The sequence below is a fragment of the Phlebotomus argentipes genome, unplaced genomic scaffold (genome assembly GCF_947086385.1).
Source record: "Phlebotomus argentipes unplaced genomic scaffold, Phlebotomus argentipes genome assembly scaffold_18, whole genome shotgun sequence".
NCBI classification, from domain to species: domain Eukaryota; kingdom Metazoa; phylum Arthropoda; class Insecta; order Diptera; family Psychodidae; genus Phlebotomus; species Phlebotomus argentipes.
The window spans coordinates 4,610,331-4,629,754 of record NW_026776177.1 but is presented as its reverse complement, the minus strand read 5'-3'; the positions used below and the strand labels follow the sequence as shown (position 1 = coordinate 4,629,754).

Here is a 19,424-nt window from a genome sequence, read left to right as displayed (position 1 = left end):
TTATATATGTGAGTTTTTTTTATTATTATGTACTATGATTTCTATGTAAATCAACTGTGACGTCAATCAGAATCCAGATGTTTCAACGCAATGTTTTATTATTAAAAGACCATCAGTTTCCATAAAATAATTCTTTATTCTTTCACTGAATATTTCTCAAATTTCACAATCGATTAAACAATATATATATATTTATATTACAATTTGTTCCTCATGGAAGAGAGTTTCGAAAGAGGAGGACAATTTAAATAAAGTGCAAATTCTATTTGACACTTGAAACAGTGTCACAGCAATTTCATGCATTTCTCTCCCAAACATCGATGATCTTCGGCATGTTCTGATCATTACAGCATAAAATCATTACTTTGTCATGTGAATTCCCTTCGCGAGAGAAATCTCCATTCATCTGTCGACAAACTTACGAGATAATTAAAGCTAAAATGTGAATCAAGAGTGTTTTTTTTTAGTCCTATTTTGGAGATTTTATTCTACAGCTGTTTTTTTTTATCCTTCAATATATCGCATTTTCTTCGGTAAATTAATTCACTTTACACTACTTTAAAGTCAATCTACAGTTAGTTGTAATAATTATTAGAAATACTAAAGTAGAAAATGTTCTCGTGAGGAACATGCGTAATCTTTTCAGCGATTATTTATAAAAATCATATCACAATGATGTGAATAGTGATAATTTCTCATTTTGTCGGAAATGAGAAATTTTTCTTTTTCTTTTATCTTTAGAATCATGTCGTACAAAAAGGAGCTCTATAGAGAAGTTTGTTTTAGCATTCAACAGAAATACGGTAATGGAATGTGCAAATAATACTAGCCATCCTTCTGTAAAAGAGCGAACGGATATGATCTCTTGAGTATGAATCCTCGCGTCTCTGGTGGGCTTCTAGTGGTGACCCTCGCCGCCCTCTTCGAAGAATGTCGCAATGATGTCAGAAATACTCGTGTAAGTGCCAACAACCAGACCCACGACGCCAATAAGGGCGATCACGACATTCTTCAGGACCATCATGACCTTCTGTGCGCCCTTTCGCTCGTTCCAGTAGCACGCCGTCTGCATCCAGGCCGGGAATGCCAGGCCGAGCGCCGACAGGCACAGGGCGCCGAACAAGGAGATGAACAGCTCGAGATTGGGAATGGCAACAGCCAAGAGGACTGGAAGCAAGAAAATACAATTATTTTAAAATTAGATTCACGTGCAGTTGAGCAGTTGCGGTGTCATTGGCTTGACCTAGGATTTATATCTCTCTTATACAGTGTACTAATATGTGGAGGAAAAAAAAATTAATAGCACACTATATAAATCCACATTGTTTCTGCTTGTTAATCATGATCATTTGAAACAATGGGTTTTCATACAAATTTTGCACCTTGTATTTATATTTATCTCATTATTGTTGTCTGCTAAATTGTACTTACAAGTAACTAGCACGAGCATTGTCCGAGTCACATACTCCCAGAAGATCTTCCGAGGACTCTCGGAGAATCTCTTGAAGATGTAGTCATTCCAGGTGATATCAATGGCCACATAGCAGGCCAGGCCGTGAGTGATGTAGATGGCAAAGGCCAGCATTCCTTTTACACTCTGAGCCAGACTGCAAAGCAAGGACTCGCGTTAGTCTCAAGATCTTCTGATCAGCTGCTCAAGACTTACATTTCACTCGAGGGCAGATTGAGTGTGATGGAGCCAAGAACGTCTGATCCGTAGTTGACGTAGCCAAAGAGGCCCATGCCCACGTAGAGTGTCACAATGAGGATCATGGCCTTGTTGAGGACACCAATTGGGCCTCCGAAGGCCTTTGGAGTTTTCATTTCATTCTCCAGTGGCAAAATCTGCGAATCAAGCGGAAGGTTAAAGCATGCTATCGCGTGGTTTTCTAAACATCAAACTCACCACTCCGATTGCTTCTAGCGCAAAGAGGACTGTCCCGAAGAAGAGTGGGAAATCTCTGAGTTTCCCAACTGGCACGAGTCCTTCAAACGAGATAGGCTCTCTGAAGATGTAGTAGAGAATAATGCCAAAGGAGATGAGTGTGATGAAGTTGGCAATGGTGGAGAAGGGCGCCAGGTATTTAAGGTTTCTCACCCAATTGATGAGAATCAGTGGCAGGAGGATGATCAGCATGAATAGCCTCACGTCTGTTGGCTCTTCCGTGTAGTAATCGACAATGGACTTGATGTTTGACGACACAAACACCACGTACACGCAACATGTGCCCAGTTGGTAGATGAGCAGAAATGTATTGATCACGTGTCTGCAAGAAATCGTCATATAGAGTGGTTCAATCAAGGCGATGTCGCAATTGTTTGTCGATCTGGGCGCGGAAGACGTAAATTTCGCGCGTATTTGCGTGTGTGACACACACAGAGTAATTGTATTAAATGCCTTTGGACTCGCCATTCATTGAAATCTCTTTCACCCTCGCCAATTTGCTCTGGGTTGGAATTAACAGGCCAATCGTACGAGAGGAATTCAACAATTTATGTATTGCGTGCGCGTTTTATTAATAGAAAAGATGAACCACTGCCATGGCATATCGTGAGACGGAGGTGCTTTTTTATTTTTGGACCATTTCAATTAATTCCGCCGACAATGATCGCATTCATGAAGATCGATGGCACAATGCTAGGACGGTCATTTTTTCAGGGGTGCGCAAGCTTAATGGATATTATGAAGCACGCACGAAACTGAGCTTTTACGTCTTGTAATTAAAATGCAAAGAATATAGTTAGAAGTTGATTGTCGCTGTACTTTTTAATTCCATATCATCTCAGGGCCAATTAATTCGCAAATTGGGCAACAAAAGCGAACGGGAGAGAATAGACACGTTTCATTAGCACTTTCGGGTGTAAAGTTTAACATTCTCTCGTATGTTAATCGGGTGGAGATCAATGAATTGGCGACAATGTCAAGAATCGCGCGCGAGCGACACAGATAAATTATTGCAAACTTACACAATGTGCGGTGCCACGACGCGACACCATCCGGGACCATCGGAGAGAGCGGCTTCGGCCACAGCCGGATAATTCAAGCTGGGAACCTAAAGTGTTGGTAGAGTAAACATTAGAATTACGTGCAATTTTGTGGCGGGAGAAATATATGGCATATTGTGAAATTCTATAAATAGCAACATTCTTTGCATGACAATTGATTTATATTGAGAAATATTTCTCCCGTTCGTCTCCTGTTGTTATCTGGCACAATTGCTAAATTACCTTCTTCCTCTTGCACATCTCGTACTCCACTTTGATCAGCATGTGGATGCAGTAGGTGCACAGCAGCCCGATGAAGATCGTCCCGACGCTGCCGACGATGTAGCCTGCGTGGTAGAAGGCCATCGGCATGGCAAGGATGCCCGTGCCCAACGATCCCTTGAGCAGGTGAATGAGGGTCTCATTGTTCCTGCGGAGCAAAGAATGCTAATCAAAATTCCGCACTAGCTGCGTCTAGACTTGAGATCCTGCATGTGCCAATAAGTCTCTGAATATTTATGATAGAATTATATGAAAACATTTGGGTGGGAATACAAGAACCTGATGGAGTAAAAATTAACATAACCTGATACAGAATATTGCAGTTTTAAGGCCTTTTTTCCAATTCACAATTGACCAGAACGTAGCGTATATTTCTAATAAAAAGGCTGGCGATTGAAATTACACGCCATTAAGTTCTAATGCATAAATCATCTGTAAAATGCGTATAAAATACGATGTTGAATTTTTGAACTAGCTTTCAGATTTAGATTTGTGACGTGATTAAACATTCTTAAGCCTAACCTAGTGTTGCATAACTAAGCATCTGATTCTTGCCATTGATTTTGAGACAAAGAATTTTTTTCTCTTTCAAATTTCACGCGAAACTCTAACAATGATCTTGAAGTGTCCAAACAAGTTTACTATCAAAATTCAATTTCGTGTATCTGTTTTGTCGTTTCGGTAGTACAATTTGACCTTTATTCAGAATGCAACAAGTTTCTCTTGCCGCAGGTATTACGTCAAAATGATTGTGTGTTTTGACGCAAAGCTTACAGATCCGGAAGTCTTCTGGGCGACTGTTCAAGAGACTTCAAGAGACTTTTCTCACTCTCACTTTGATGTATATATTTCTCAGGTTGTCACAGGTCTAATTTGATCGAAATGGGTTAATTTGTCTGTGCTGACGACATGAATTACGCAAGAGACATTCCTTGGCACACGAGATCAAGTGGCTCGAGCGAGCTCAACTCACGTGGTGGGATGGGAAACCTCACGATGTTGGTATGGATCGTAGTCTTGGATGTCCTTTCCGCCAGCACTCGACGGCCTCTTCTCCACCAGCTCAATGACAAAAGCTGACTTCTCTCTGGCCGAGCCATCGTCTGGGACGAAGCCAGAGTTGCTGTGTCCGTGATTGGCGTTATTTGAGCGTGTCTTACTACCCATTATAGCTCAAGTGTTTGCAAATATGATAATTCTTCGCGGGATCAACCAGCTGAAGGCCTGCTGCTACATAAATGGCACGTGATCGGCAGGTAATTGTCACGTTATTCCTGGAAGAAAAAGAGTGAAGAGAATTTAGATAAGGCGTGTGTGGAAATATGACAAAAATCCTAGACGTTTTCTTTTCTTTTCAAAAAGTGGTGGGTTTTTTAAATGAAGAACGCAAGATGATGCGACCAGTGTTATCGGCCGTGTCGCTGAGATCGCATCAATTCCCTTGAGGCAGAGTGGAATGTTGCGCATAGAAAGCCGTTCAGTTATCTCTCTGGGTGATTACTTTACAGCGCAGTCCTTTTTCCCCTTCCTCGAATACCTCAAATTCCTCACGATAAGACAAGATACTGAATGGTATCATCCTCGAGTGGCAATTAACTGGCATTTCCTCATAACACTACTGCACTAGATTGCAGTGGTCACTTCTGCAGCGCCACAAAAAAGCGCGCTGTAACGCAAAACGTTACAACTTTCAGGTATGTTGCTCTACTAGGGAGTCATTGATCTAGCCACAACAAGACCTTCCAAGGTTCCCTCTTGCCCCACGCCACGCCGTTTTCATTGAGTGGAAAATTCCCACTTCAAGAAACGCCACAAACACCGCTTATAGGAGAAAAAACCAAGAGTCGCCGTGTATCTCTTGAAATGCACACGCCATCAAATGGAACTTTCCATCTCGCGATCATCATCGATGGGATGAGAACCAGGCGTAATCGCGTCTTGACTGTTTTTTTTTGTCTTTCCTCACTTTTGCCTCCGTCGTCAACAAATCCCAATCTGTCTAGCATTTTGTTGACCATGAAATGCGTTTCTTGTTTACGAAGAAGACTCAATAAAACACTCAATAAATCCATCTCACTCACTCGTGCACATACAAATGATCGCTGATTAGCTCTCAAGCCACCTGTCGGAGGTCTTTGCCTCATGAAATTCAGATTGATAGACGTCGTCAAGCGAAAGGATGATTTATCGAAGACGTGAAGTGACCAAAAATAGACAAAGAAAATCTGGGATTTTTGCAAAATGATCAACTTTTCAAGGAGTAATTTATTATGTATGTATGTTGATCTTTTTATGCATCACAGTGAAGAACTTGAGACTTGAACTTATAAGAAAATATTAAAAAATTCATAATCATCAATTAAGTCCTTGATTTATTAGAAATACATTAACATGCAATAATTTATAGGTGATTAAAAATGATTTTTTTCTTCTTCTCTAACAATGGAACAGGTTAGGTGGGATTGTTGGGGAAAGACCAACAACTGTTCAGTCTTCTATGTGCTTTAAATAAATCCACAATCGATTAAATCTCTTGTGTTCTTTTTGCACAATTTTTGAACACCTCAAAAATAACCACTCTCACTTCTCTGGAAACAGGTTGGAAATTCCTGCAATCCTGCAAAATGTTCCATGAGTTCAAAAACTCGATACGAAAATAAAAGAGAAGCATTTTAACAATCTGTCGATCAGTCTAAGGAGTGTTTTGGGCGGTGAAAAAAGAGAGATAAAATCGGTATCTTTTACGCAAATCTCAATATATTGGAACTTGAAAACTCGTTCTCCTTCGTTGTGAATTGCTGCTGTGTTCCCAATATTGTGGGGATTTTTTTTCACCTCCTTCAATCTCATTTTGTCCCACTCCTCGCGGAGAATCCGCCTGAGAATGACGAAAAGAGAGAAAGGGAAACACAAGACGTATATTTACGTTTTTTCCCCCTCCTCTCCTTCTCAAACATTATTACTTTGCACTCTGTCTATTTTAGCGTCACAATCTTGTAGTTTTTTCGCGATAATTTGTATAGTTTTTGCATACTCCCAACTTTGCCACACGTGCAATTTTCATTATTTATGATCGATCATTCACCTCACGATCCAATGTAAATATTTACATTTTACGTGCTCTCACGGACACCTCTCACACCCGATCACGATCTGTCTGATGAGATCTCGCGGGGGATCTTGCGAAAGTGCCCTCTTGAGCGTGGCTGCACCGCGAGATCCTTTTCGCTTTTTCGTCATCGAGAGTGCGCGCGCGCGTGTCTTCTCTTCTCTCATTAGCATACATCGCCATTTGGAGATTGGAAGCTTTTGAGGAGATGTAATTTGATCTGTCGCTTTTGTGGTGGCAAATTTTTGACGGTGGGAAACCAGTTTTTGGAGATCCGGAAAAATCCGGTTGCCATCAGTTCTCGGAACGCCGATTGCCAATTCTTGAGACACACTCCACAACTGCTGATGGTTCGATGGCATTCCATTTGTTTGTCTTTCTTTGGCGCTTTAGCGAAATTCCCAAACTCCAAAGTGACGATAAACTCTGCAGTGTTTACGGTAGTTGGGATTTCCCTGTGAAAGACCTCAATAACATTTCATGTGATAATAAATAATAGGCGCGCGTAAGGTTGTCCAAATAAGGTCTGAAATGTGAATTGATGGAACTCGACGAAATTCACAAATTGTAAGGTTATTCGTATCAAGGGGGAGATAATAGGGTTGAACTGCCCCATTCACAATTTCTGTTAAGAATCCAGAACTTTAGTAGTGCGTAAAACATGCGTTTTCCTTATTTTTCCCCTGATCTTTATAGATTTTTCTAACCGCCGAAAGTATCTTAACCTCAACTTAAGGAGTTTATTCTATTTTCAATTGTTCTTTCAAAAGAAACAAAAAAAAACTCCTAAAATAGATTATATTGTATCTTGAAACAATATTTTAGAGGTTCTGTTAAATCTTATTGCAATTAAGACAATTTAACATCGAAAGCTTGTGATTTTCATCAGATTTCATTTATTATAATGTCAGCAAATGCAAATGAAATCAGCTTAGGCGCCAGAATGAATGATTTTGAAGGTTATTTAGTGGCAAAATTTGTCTTAAAACCATAATATAACCTAGAACTTCTACTTCACAAATACTTCTACTGAGTTGTAAACCACTTCTGACCATGACATCTCCCCCTTGATTCGTTATCTCAGCACAAAATTCAGCCAGAATTCGCATATTTCTGAAATTTAGAAACGCCTCACGTGATGTTCGCGAACTCATCAACATTCAAGATAGGTCAGGAGAGATCGCATCTTTTAACGACTGCAATATCTGTCACCTGCAGACAATAAATTCCCCCACTGGGTCTGTCTGCGAGTTTTCACCAGGAATTTCACATCACAAATCTCGGATCACGTGGGTGATCAGCACGCGAAAGAAACTTTTGCATCGCGGTGATCTGTCGAGCTGGGAATGCGCAAATGACGGTGATTAGAGGGGGATCACCGTAAGTTTCAATCGAAAATTGGCTTGACATTCAATATGAGCGCGTTACAATTTCCGTGATCGTGATCTTGTGCTGATAGACAGGGTTTTTCTGCAATCGCCAATTGTCGTAATCATAGCTTGTCAGTGCATTTTGAACACAATCGGTTGTATTTCACCATTCAGATGCTTAAAATGTAGTCAATCGTGGCGCAGAGTATCATAGAAATTGCATTTGGCCACACCTTGTTTCTCCCTGGATTCCATTTGACCACTGGAATGACTTGGAAATACCTCATGATCGTGCTTATCATTTTCTGTGGCGTTTGCATAATTTCAAGCCCCGCGCGAATTCTCCAAATTCTTCAAACACTGCAATTTTCTTGGTCCCGCAGCGGAGGATCTCTTGCCATCTAATCAGGTCTGCCGACTTGCGCTCGCCCATGGGATGGCCGTTGGAGCTCAAATGCCATCACGTAGGAAAAAAACTGTTTGGCTTTCTCTCGACATTGAAAGAGATTCGCTTGCATCACACTTTGTGGGCATAAAATTTGATTAATTTCCAGGTCAAATGTTTGTTGCCCTTGACTATAGCTCAAAAACAAGGTGGTTTAGTTCTTTAGGGCCGCAAATGATACGCTTGACGGTTTTGATGGTTGGGAAATTCAGCAGGAATAATTCACAGAGGTAAGAATTTTGGGTTTCCATCTCACAATCGCACATCGGAAGAATTGAACACGGCGATAAGGTCTTTTTTAAATTGAAAGTCACACAAGTGTGTATATATTTAATTACTATTCATACGAAAAACTCCCGTGAAACGCAATTTCTTGAAAGACAGCCAAGCTATTTAGTGGTAATTTGAAATCTTAATTGAAGAATTTTGCACTTTTTCATTGTAAAGTTAATATTTGGCGTTTTAGCACTCTTATGGCAAAGAAAATAAAAACGTAATGTTGACAACGGGAAATTTAGTGATTTTGGAACTTTATGAAATTCACAGCTGCTTAAATACACAATTAAACCTACACGAGCTTTGCAATTACACTTACCTCCACTTAACAAATTACAATTAAACTTACGACAGTCATAAAGTATTACCAAGTAACAGGTAATTAGTATAATTAAATCATTCTAAAAGAATAGAATTGTTGCTTGAACGATTTTCGCGGCTGTTGAAATTCTTGAAATTCCAAATTTCAAACGCACCGTGCTAAAAATTCCGCGACAATTTCACACTCACAGCAATTTATTTGTCCAACGAAGCGCCAAAAGCAGCAAAGCAGGAAAAAAAGTGGAATTTTCCCACAGTAATAGGAGGAAAATATTGAAAAAAAGAGTAGCGTGCCAAGTTGCACTTTCGCGGCGAGAAGTAGAAATGTCACAATAACCACCCACTCTTGATACTAATCGCGCGAAAAGATTCACTCGTCGTCTCAATTGCCAACAGAATGATGGCTCGTCACTCGGCAGAACATGAAGTGCACTAATACCTATTGCATAATCTCTCTAGATCGCTCCACATTGAGATTCCGTACGCGAATGCACATTTTTAATCGGGCACGGTGCGATGTTATCGCAAAAATTCAAATTTAGCGATCAATTGGCAACAGAAATGCACCTTCTGACCTTCACTGATTGCAGCTGGAAAAATAGGAGGAGGGGGAGAAGCTTGTGGCAGAAAATCGCACAAAAGTTTGACTATGCGGAAAATAACACTGTGCTGTAATTTCCTTCAACAAAAAGCCACTTCTCTGCATGGCTTTTTATGTCGAATTCAGTGTTATTTGTAGCACTAAATGTGATTAGTGAACAATAATTTTTTTCGCTCAGCACAAACCACCACTCAATTGTCATCCAGTCTTTTTGTCTCCCGCGAATCGTGGAAAATTGTCCATGATAGGCAGAGAGGATAAATGAGTGGCTCCGGAGATGAAATGCGAGACAGTGTGTAAGTCAAGAAGCTCCTTATCAGCGGCCGAATATCAGTGCGATGTGATTAAGCCACCAACCTCTTGAAGATAAATACGAGAAATTTGAGTGTCACGACGATTTGTCCACTTATCACTGCGGATCAGACGCAGATGGGCTTAAAATTATGACTTAATTGTTATTTACGATATTGTTCTTCACTTCAGCCTTCGTGCGAGATGTGAGAAATGAAGCTAAACACGAGATCATACAGACACTCTCTAACATGTAGTACAGTGGCTGCAAGAAGAATACGAACCAGACTGAATTAGCAAACACAACTCAGAGTCCATTAACTCTGTGATTATTCAATCAATTCTTGATTTAACAATATTATTGGCTTCTCAACTTTGGCAAAAAAGAGGGAAAGTCGCAAATTTATCACAATCTGTCAATTTCGCCTTCTGGAAAAACAATCGAAACTTCTACATGTATTTTAAGCTTGATCCTGACCAGAATCACGTTAGGAAGTCCATAAAGTGTGAAAATGCGTGAGAAGTAAGAGAAAGTTATGCAAAAAATACGATATTTTCGCGTCCCTCACACCGACTTTGATGCCCTCTGGCCCCCATATGTGGAGGAAGAAATCAAATAATAAAATTTTAAATAAATTCCCCGAAAATATTTAAAAATAATTCGATTTATTTAAACATTTTGCCCGAAAATACTCAAATTTTCATTGTTTTGTAGTTTAACTTAAAAAAAATCATTTTTGAATTAAAATTCCTCAAAAAACACCTTCTGACTTTCCCCTTGATGACTCCAATTTAAATTCAGTGAATTCTTGACATCTGAGTCGCCAATAAATACTTTTATTGGTCTAAAAATAAATCAGATCAGTCCATTTCCAACCAAACAAGATTGGGTATAAAAAGATTTTATTTTTATCCAAACAATCCGTCAAAAATATTACAAATTCTTGTCTTTTCAACTGTCACGATCAGATAAAAATACATTTTTGCGTCACGAGGAAAGGAAAAATCTTCCGTGAGTCACAATTAGTGCTACAAAAATAGAATTATCACATTGCATAAAATTGCATCACGATTTCACATGTGATTGCTTCTAATCTCAAGCTGTGCAGTGTAAATCGTCACCTTTTATTGCCAACATTCTCCAGAAACGCTGCCACTGGTGTTGCTTTATTCGAGTGTTTGATTTATGAATGAATCGCGATATAACTACTATTCTTTCACATCATAAATACTTGATTACACACTTTTTTTCCTTATCGCCCAGTGTTGGTGGGCGGAGAAAAGTGGGTGAAGACGTCCATAAAGCTCAAATCAATTGTGATCTCTCCATAATGCGAAGTGCTCAGGTGATAGAGAGATGATTATCGAAGTAACCTCGCGTAGCTTTCGACTGACTCTGGATGCCGCGCGCGCGGGTGATCAAGTAAAAAAAGGAGGTGATTTATGAACAAATTGCAGGGAAGGTCAATTGGCTAATTCAATGATGAATTTCTTGCAGTGGCGTGAACAAATAAAAAAATTTAAATAAATTTACGAGACACCGAGATTAATCTATTGCGTTATACAGGGGGAAAATTTGTGCTGGTAAAGTTGCGAAACAAGAATTTTTCCCGCTGGGAAAATTCCACTCTCCCCCTGACGGACATTTGAATATTGAGCACACACATCAATTCATTTGAATTTTCTTCCACAAACAAACACCGCACCAGCTTTATTAAACCTTTTCACCACCAATCTTCACCATATTATTTTTCTAATTCTCATATTGGGCCGTTTGTTTGAGTATTTTCACATCTTCACGATCAATTTATGTATATTGATGAAACATGTTTGAGAGAAATGAGAAGAAAAAGCAAGAAAAAAAATCCGGAAGACTGAAGGTCAATTGCAATTGCAAGATCGTTCAATGTGAAGGGAATTTCACAGTGTTTGTGTGGTTGAGGAAGGAATTTTGTATATGGAAAAAAGTAACAAGGAAGCTTGACGATTACCTGAATGCGCGATGGAGGATTTCTGCCTTTGTCTCTCGTTTTAGTGAAGTTTTTGGTAAAAAAAGGAAAATGCCGAACTAAAATAGATTAAACCGCAACTTTTGGTGATCTATTTCTGTGCACTTGAACTTGAAAGTGATGTATTTAGTGTCAACGAATGCGATCACTGAATGCCTCAAAATCACGATCACTGGGACACTTTGCCAAATTAAATTATTTCCTACAGATTTTTGCGCTAAGATCAGCCGATTGCACTTGATTCTGTGGTGTTTCGCGAGTGAGGAAAACTTCCCAAAAAAACTCTTTATCTCTTATATTGATTATGTGCACGCAAAACAGTCCATTAAATAGGCAAGTGGCAATTGTAGGCTTTCAACACACAACAATCACAGCAATTTTCAACAGAGTTGCACCGTGCTCGAGTGTCTCCAAGCGACTGGCTCAGGTCTCTTCACGCCAAGAGGTTAAGTAGAGCCGCGCCAAAGCAAATCGTCAACACACAAGATCAAAATTGACTACGTCCACTTTGACGGACAGTTCTCAATCTCTCTCTCACTCACACTCGCTGTTCATACTGAGAAATTGAAACATTTTATTTTAGTCTTCGACACATTTTCCCTCGAGCTCTTCTGCAGCATCGCGGCGGCGGATGATTTGAAAATCGCAATTTGCACATACGAAATCATTGGAGATTTTTACACAGAATCGTGCGATGTGCATAATCAGAGAAACATCTGTTGCAAAAATAGCACACTTTGTTGTGGGTTTCCCGCCATATATACATACAGATCTTCGCGTTCTGTGGGAAGTACGAGATCGATCATAAACCGCAAGATAAGATGTTGCTGTCTGTCTGTTTCTTTAGAGAGAAAAAAACCCGCTGAAGGAATGTCTGACGTGTGGAAAGTGAAATTTTCCACGCACACCCACTTGAGAACTTTTTCTCCCTATTCGAGATCAGCGTGACAATCGTGAAGTGGCTCTCAAGCCAGGCAGGAGGTCACCTGCAAGCGTCCACAACCTTCCTCGTGACATCACACAGTGATAGGGCGATTTTGATGTCATGCAGGTTGGAATAACACCTCTTGAGCGATCATCCAAACACTTGCACTGATGGCTTTACACGTTGCCGGGCTGATAAATTACAATGCGCGCATTTTATACTATAAATTTCGTAATTCTATTGGCGATCATTTTTCAACACACTTACGCCTCTCTTCAGAGGGAATTCCCAGATTTTCCAACAGTTATTTTTAAGTGAAGAAGCATGTTTTGTACGATTTTATAAGCACATATTTTTAGACATGAAGTTTAATTTATGAGGAATCTCGCGAAGTCATCTTATCTCCAGTCTGAAAGTTTGCAAAATTGAGGTTCATTTCTTTTTGAGCTTAATAAGAAAAATAGATGTGCATCTATATATATGTGATGCCTTTATAAGTATCAATTAAAATCAATATAAACACCATAATAAGTTCTGATAAGTCACATGAAAGAATTCACAAATAATGATAAGCCGTCAACAATTTATCAACAGGGATTCCGAGTAATGTGGTGTAAACTTTTGAGGGTTTAGCAAACCTTATAGAGTTTTCCATCAATTTCACCAACAACTGGAAGTGGAAAAACAACTCTGATTGCTACTGATTAGGTGTGAGTTAAATTGAGAATGTTTTTCCTGATTGAACACCTCTTAAAAATGGTAAATAAAGAAAATGAAATAATAAAACTGCGCGTAATTTTCCTCCGGAAGATATGACTTCAAGTTAATCTAGGTGTTTGTCTATCTCTATTTTCCTTTTTCCCTCAATGCCTAAAAGCTCTTAGTGACTTGAATAGCTTAATGATCCCTTGATTTATTTTCTAATTGCTGGTAAGAGACACTTTATCCGCCCACCACCAATTCAAGACGATCAAGATAATGAGAGTGACTCAATGGAAATGCGTGACATCAATTTAACAGCTAAACTCGCTAAACTAAAAGGAATTTACCGCAATTTTTTCCGATTGGGCTCAAGAGGCTTTGTGGATCTTGTTTTTCGGAATTACCCATTATCTTGGAGATGTAAAAAAAATAAATAATGAGGCATTCATCTGATGAGGCGCTCTAATTTTTGAATAAACTCCGAGGTGATAAACTCTTATTTATTGCGATGGAGATTAATCCTTGGCGTTTGTAAATAAGGAGCCAAGTTCACTGTATATAAAGTGACAATAAACAGTGTCAGGTTGACCAAAATTGCTGTGAGGATTTCAATGGAGTCAAGCGACAGACACTGGAGAGTTGTTATGGAAGATTCCGGAGCTTCTGTGCTCGTGAGAAGCACAAATAGATCATTTTGTGCTCTCTGGACGTTTGGGAAGGTATACACAATATGAAATTGAGGAATGTGCCGTCAACAATCGAAAAGTGCTCAAATAAGGAAATATCTACTTGAATATCCTACAGCGCTCAGTTGGGTGAATCTCACAACAGCGAATGGCATTATATCGCATTGCGAACCAAGGTTTCAAGATTGCCACGAAAAGTCCGGCTGAAGCCAATTGGTGTGATTAATTGAAAAAGCTCCGCCACAGAGAGGAAGCGATTCAATGCGGATTGACAATAAATTGGCTAACGAGGAGAGTGGGTGGCTAATGTTATCACACTGATTGCTCTTGTTTTCACACACACAACCCATTGAGCTGCTGAAGATGCGAAAAAAAGAGGAGCAGCAAGTGGAATAATCACCACAGTCGCACTTTATGACTCCTGATTGGTGGCAATAAAAATCACATTGGACAGAAAGAGTAAACAAGAGACATTCTAGGAAGTTTACAGCAATTAATTGTACACGCAACACCTTGAAAATCACCACTTCGACGCATGTTCTGGGCCCAGAATTCTTGTTTTTCACCATAAACGCCGCACGCTGGACAGCTTGAAATTCACCGAATATCCAATGAATTTCATGTTCAAATATTATCTCACCGGCTATGCTTCAGTTTGGATAGTGAATCGAGAGGAAATACCAGAGTAATTGGACAAATATTAATGGTTGAAAACAAGAATCAATGCCCGAAAATACTCTTATGCCGAAATCTGCGGACAATTTTTCACACATTCTCCCACATTGACTTGCCGAGAGAATCATAGGCTTGTGTACTCAATTCGCAAATTGGAATTTTCTCGAGAAAACCACAAAATGGACAAGAGTAAATAGAGAGATGTGATAAATTTCCCCTGAAGCACAACTCATTTTCCACTAACACATATTTGGGCGCGGAGCTTTTGGCTGATATCTTTCAAAAATCACCCGAAAATTCCCCACGCGATGGAGACGCCTGGTGGGTTATAAGTGAAGATTCACACCAGGCGTCTCCACAGCAGAACATTTTTATACCACTTTTTTTCTAATGCTATATTTACTCTTCTTTAAGAGCTTTATCGCACGAACTTATGTAGGTGAAAATTTAATCAACATGCGATACGACAAATAATATGGTTTATCGAGATTGCTTTTCCGCTAACAAGAAGTCAAACTGCTCTTAAGCTCAGCGTATTGTTTATGAAAGTGGCACACATGATAATAATTACTTCCGATCCAGTTAAAGTAGGAGAAGACTAAAGGTGGTTTATGAATAAAACAATACAGTATTTGATATGTAAGGAATTTTACAAATTAATTAATAATAAAAATTAATTATTCAGCCCTTGTTCTTGGTTGAATTGCACAAGAAATTTGTGCCACATTTACCAAAATTCGTGTAAAACAACATATTGTATGAAGAAACACGACATCGAGCTTTACGGAGGATCAAGCATTACTGTAAATTCATACAATAAAGTATAATTTCTTTACAATATTGCTGTTTTTTAAGATGTTATACACATCTTAACACTGATTTCTTTGCTGTCAAACTCCAAATTCCACTGGAAACAATATACTTTTTGGTCTACCAATAATAAATTACTTGTGCTCGTAATGCTGTCATTGCGCGCGTACGACAAAGCTTGTGATAGACACGTTTCCCTGTTGATAGTGAGTGCAATTGTTATGAGGCGCACTAGTGCAATAAAGCTGTAATAAAGCAAACTGTGCATACTGAAGGTGCTTTTGAAATTGATATAAATCCACCCTAAAATCCGTCTCCTGTTCGTGTTCTTGGTGTATCTAATTTGCATTGGTAATAAAAAGTTGCCCGAGATCAACTTCGCCCTTCTTTTCCCACTAAAGCACTTTGGCATTGAATTAATAGGCAGAAAGTAGAACTATTAGCTAGGTTCCCTAAGTTGACCACTTGCGCGTGTGCTCGTGTGCGTTGGATATTGTAGATCTCTAAAAATGTGGCTAAGAATTTTTGTGCCTCCACACTTCACCTCGTGAAAAAGTTTGACTTGGGCCGAGTTCGCAGACAGACATTTGCGAACATCGTGCGGTGATGATGGTGCCATTAATTGAAAGGTTCCCGTCCACATTTCAGCCAGACTCTGCATCAATCCACTGTGATATTCCATCGCGTTCGCACCGAGATTTGAGTGGCATTGGAAACATTATGACAACACAGTGATTTTGTAATAAAGAATCTGAATTATTATAACTCCTAACAGTGCAAATAAAGTACGGATCAGTGATTTCTGAACTCTCAGTGAAGACAGTGAGCAGCGAAACTAGTTGCACTCGACATTGTGTTGAAGAAGCACATTTGACGGACCATTTTTTGCTAAAAACTCTGTGACAGAATTTTGAAGTGAAAGAGCAAACTTTGCCAGAGAGACAATTGAATTGTGTTCTTGACCGTGGAGGAAATCATTGCTGAAGAACGTACGAGAGAACTTCCAGCTGTTGATTTGACATTGAGGCTGACTTTTTTGCAGATCTTTTGGGACGAGAAAGACGAATTTTGAGTAAGTACCGTGTGGCTCAAGACTTCCTCAAATGCGGTGGGAGAAAAAATTTCTTGAATATTTGCCAGAAAACTTCCACTCCAACTAGTTCGTCACACTTTTTTTCATCTTCTAAGCATGTCTTTCTGACCTTTTTGAATTTCGCAGTGCCGCGGCCCATTAAGAAATGATTTTTTTCTTGCTGTTTCAACACAATTAAATTCCTCACGCCAATGTAGTTGTGAGTTCAATTCTTCCAACTCTCTTTTTCGGCAGATTAATTTATGTATGAGATCATGATCTCATCGCAATCACTGATTACTCACGTGTGTCGGGGACCAATTGAGAATGACATCTCTGTGTGGTTTTGTCATTGAGTTCCCTTATTCTCGTGCAAATTGTCAATTTCCTCGCATATATTCTACCTTCCGTTAAAACAATTAAGAGAAAATTACAACTTTTATAGAAAAATGAGCGAACAAGAAGTTTTCCTTACCGTTTTTGCCACTGAAAGTGTGTCTCGACATCATCTCTCGCCTTTTAGGCGATAAAACTCACAATTGTTTTGTGGAAAGCTGCCAAGAGAGGGAGTGACTGTGATCTTGTGTATGATTTAAACTTTTTGATACTGTTATACGGAAGTTCAGTGATGTCGATGTTGTGTCTTGAAGCTCTAAGAATTTTATCTGCAGCAATTCATCATTTACTGCCTGACTGAGATTTAGGTAATTTGCAATTGCCATACCTTTTTGAGCTTGCAAATTCTTTTATTTAGCCCAACAATGCCAATTTGATAAACACTGTGATTGCGTCACTTTCCACTTTAGAGTTGATTTAACCCAGGAATTCAACCGCACAGAAAGTGGTATTGTGGCAATTGCATAATTCACCAGACTTCCTTTTCATAGAATCACCAACTTTTGTGCTTCCACCCTCTATAGCTGATGATATAAGCATAGAAATGTAGCATATAGATTGATTATAATGAAGTACAAAATTATTCTGGGATTTCGCGAATAATTTGGTTTATTACATTAAATTAAAATCGACTTAATGACACAATGAAAATGAATTATTCTGCAGAAATGAGAAAAATAACTGAGAACTTCATTTCATCGGTCGTTTACACTTTTGCTTGTGATGAATTTTTAATCACAGCGAAGTAATATTTGTAACACGTGGAGAAGTTTTATTTGATCACCCTATGGCGGGAAATGAGGAGAGAGAAAAACAGTCGGAGATATATTTTACCATGACCATTGGAATGTCGCAGATATTATTAATCTAAGGATGGAAAAAGTGCCAAAAATAAAATTGTTTTGATCAAGAGTCCTCATACGTCACACGGTCATTTATACACACCTCCCGCGCCCCCAGAGAGAAGTGTGACACGAGCCCAAAGTCACGCGAAAGCTCGCGCCTTATTTCGCTGCTACATATCATCAATTCGTTCGCACTTTGATCATCCTGGGGCACAAGAACGACGCACTCGATGGACTCATGAGGCCACACAGATCACAATTGAGACAGACGCCCCAAAATGCCACAATTAATTGATGGAATGACTGGAGAGGCGCTCAAAATTGCGCATCCTCGTAAACTCTTTTCAATCGCTGTGACGTGTGTGACTTGAAATCACTTTGAGGGTCATTTTCACCATCAGACAGCGGATGAGGATGTCGTTTAGGAGTTAAATGGACTCTAAATCATATTTGTCACCCAGCAAATTGGCCTCATGCGTGGTCCATTTGATGAAGCCAAGCCTCTTCATAGCGAATCAGAGCATCATTTTCACACACAGTCTATCTTTGGAATTGTTTGGACTCGTGGTCAAACCACCGAATCACATGCCTAATGTGTGAATTTGCCTCAGAAACACACAAACTTTGTCCACTTCCACTCTATATTTTCCGCGAATTCAATGAAAACGTCACAGAACACAACATTCTGCACGATAAACCATCGACAGTTCAAAGATTGACTGGTAATTGAATTAGCATTCTATTGACTTTTCCCCGACGAAGAATCTCTCCATTTAGTCACCATGGCAGAATTTGTGCAGCAAATTGCACACTTGTGTGCGAATGTCCACGACTCTTCCGTGCACCTTCTGTATACTTTTCCAATTTCCACAAGACGCGTGTGTCTCTTTCCGTAAACAATTCTATTAGAAAATTGCATATCGCTGGGATGACTGCAAAATCACTTTCGGCGGGGCAATTGTGGAAAATCCACTCGCTCAGCACTTTGTCGATGCTAATTTATTCCCATCGATTCCGGATTTCACTGCCCAACTCGATCAATTGAAAAGCCATTGAAGGCAGAAAATATTCTTGATTACATTACGAAGTAAAATTTCCAGACATTAAAGTATTTTTATAGGACTTCCCTGGGAATTTTTCATAAAGCTTGACTTCAAGCTAGAGTATTCTTCAGTTTCTCGAATAGAGTTTTACTCAAAAGTATTGAATATTTGGTTCCCGTGAAAAAAGGTGAAAAACATTGATTATTCTGTACGAAACTTACTGCACCAACTGTATAATTTTTAGGTAAGACAGTTTCATAAAGTGTTCAAAAGTCGTATTTTTCGACATTTATCACACAACGCGAAATTATTAAGTCTGCAGTTTATTGCAAAACATCGTGATGGTTAATTTACAGTCTTTTTTTCATTCGAAATACTCATATGTTTTTCTCTAACTCTTATCCAAACTAGTTTACAGGAAATAGAATAACAGAATCCAAAAAGTTCAACGTCAACTTCCACAAGCTTTTTGCAATGTCAAATTAACCGCATTTCGGTGAAAACAGAGAGTCAACAAAAACGGAAAAATTCTGTCTAAATAGTTTTGTAGTTTAGCTCGTGAAATAAGGAAATTCGTCACA

The 19,424-nt window shown here is 39.2% G+C and overlaps 2 protein-coding genes across 7 annotated transcripts in view; one reads left to right on the top strand and one right to left on the bottom strand.

Moving 5' to 3' along the window:
* Window positions 1-122: 122 nt before the first annotated feature.
* Window positions 123-16,907, bottom strand: LOC132261040 (proton-coupled amino acid transporter-like protein CG1139). Of its 5 annotated transcripts, none has more exons than XM_059759548.1 (8): window positions 16,865-16,907; window positions 4,241-4,541; window positions 3,229-3,415; window positions 2,968-3,053; window positions 1,907-2,267; window positions 1,667-1,845; window positions 1,432-1,607; window positions 123-1,167 (listed from the first exon to the last, which is right to left on the bottom strand). In XM_059759548.1, exons 2-8 carry the CDS (start codon window positions 4,432-4,434, stop codon window positions 899-901), a joined length of 1,452 nt encoding a protein of 483 aa, XP_059615531.1. In that variant the 5' UTR covers window positions 4,435-4,541; window positions 16,865-16,907; the 3' UTR covers window positions 123-898. The 5 variants fall into 5 exon arrangements, with proteins under 5 accessions (XP_059615531.1, XP_059615528.1, XP_059615532.1 ...); XM_059759545.1 differs by lacking the exon at window positions 16,865-16,907 and adding an exon at window positions 11,672-12,160; XM_059759549.1 differs by lacking the exon at window positions 16,865-16,907 and adding an exon at window positions 10,803-10,824.
* Window positions 16,184-19,424, top strand: part of LOC132261039 (proton-coupled amino acid transporter-like protein pathetic) — a 17,262-nt gene continuing 14,021 nt past the window's right edge. For both annotated transcript variants that reach the window (XM_059759542.1, XM_059759544.1), the window contains exon 1: window positions 16,184-16,559. The gene's annotated coding sequence lies outside the window, so the exon portion shown is untranslated. The remainder of the gene's footprint in view (window positions 16,560-19,424) is intronic.

Excerpts from the sequence above, each read along its gene's own strand:
- LOC132261040 (XM_059759548.1), bottom strand. The coding sequence starts at position 4,434 with ATGGGTAGTAAGACACGCTCAAATAACGCCAATCACGGACACAGCAAC. Across the intron at positions 3,054-3,228 it reads AGATGTGCAAGAGGAAGAAG|GTTCCCAGCTTGAATTATCC; the intron begins GTAATTTAGCAA and ends CCAACACTTTAG. Across the intron at positions 1,168-1,431 it reads AATGCTCGTGCTAGTTACTT|TCCTCTTGGCTGTTGCCATT; the intron begins GTAAGTACAATT and ends TCTTGCTTCCAG.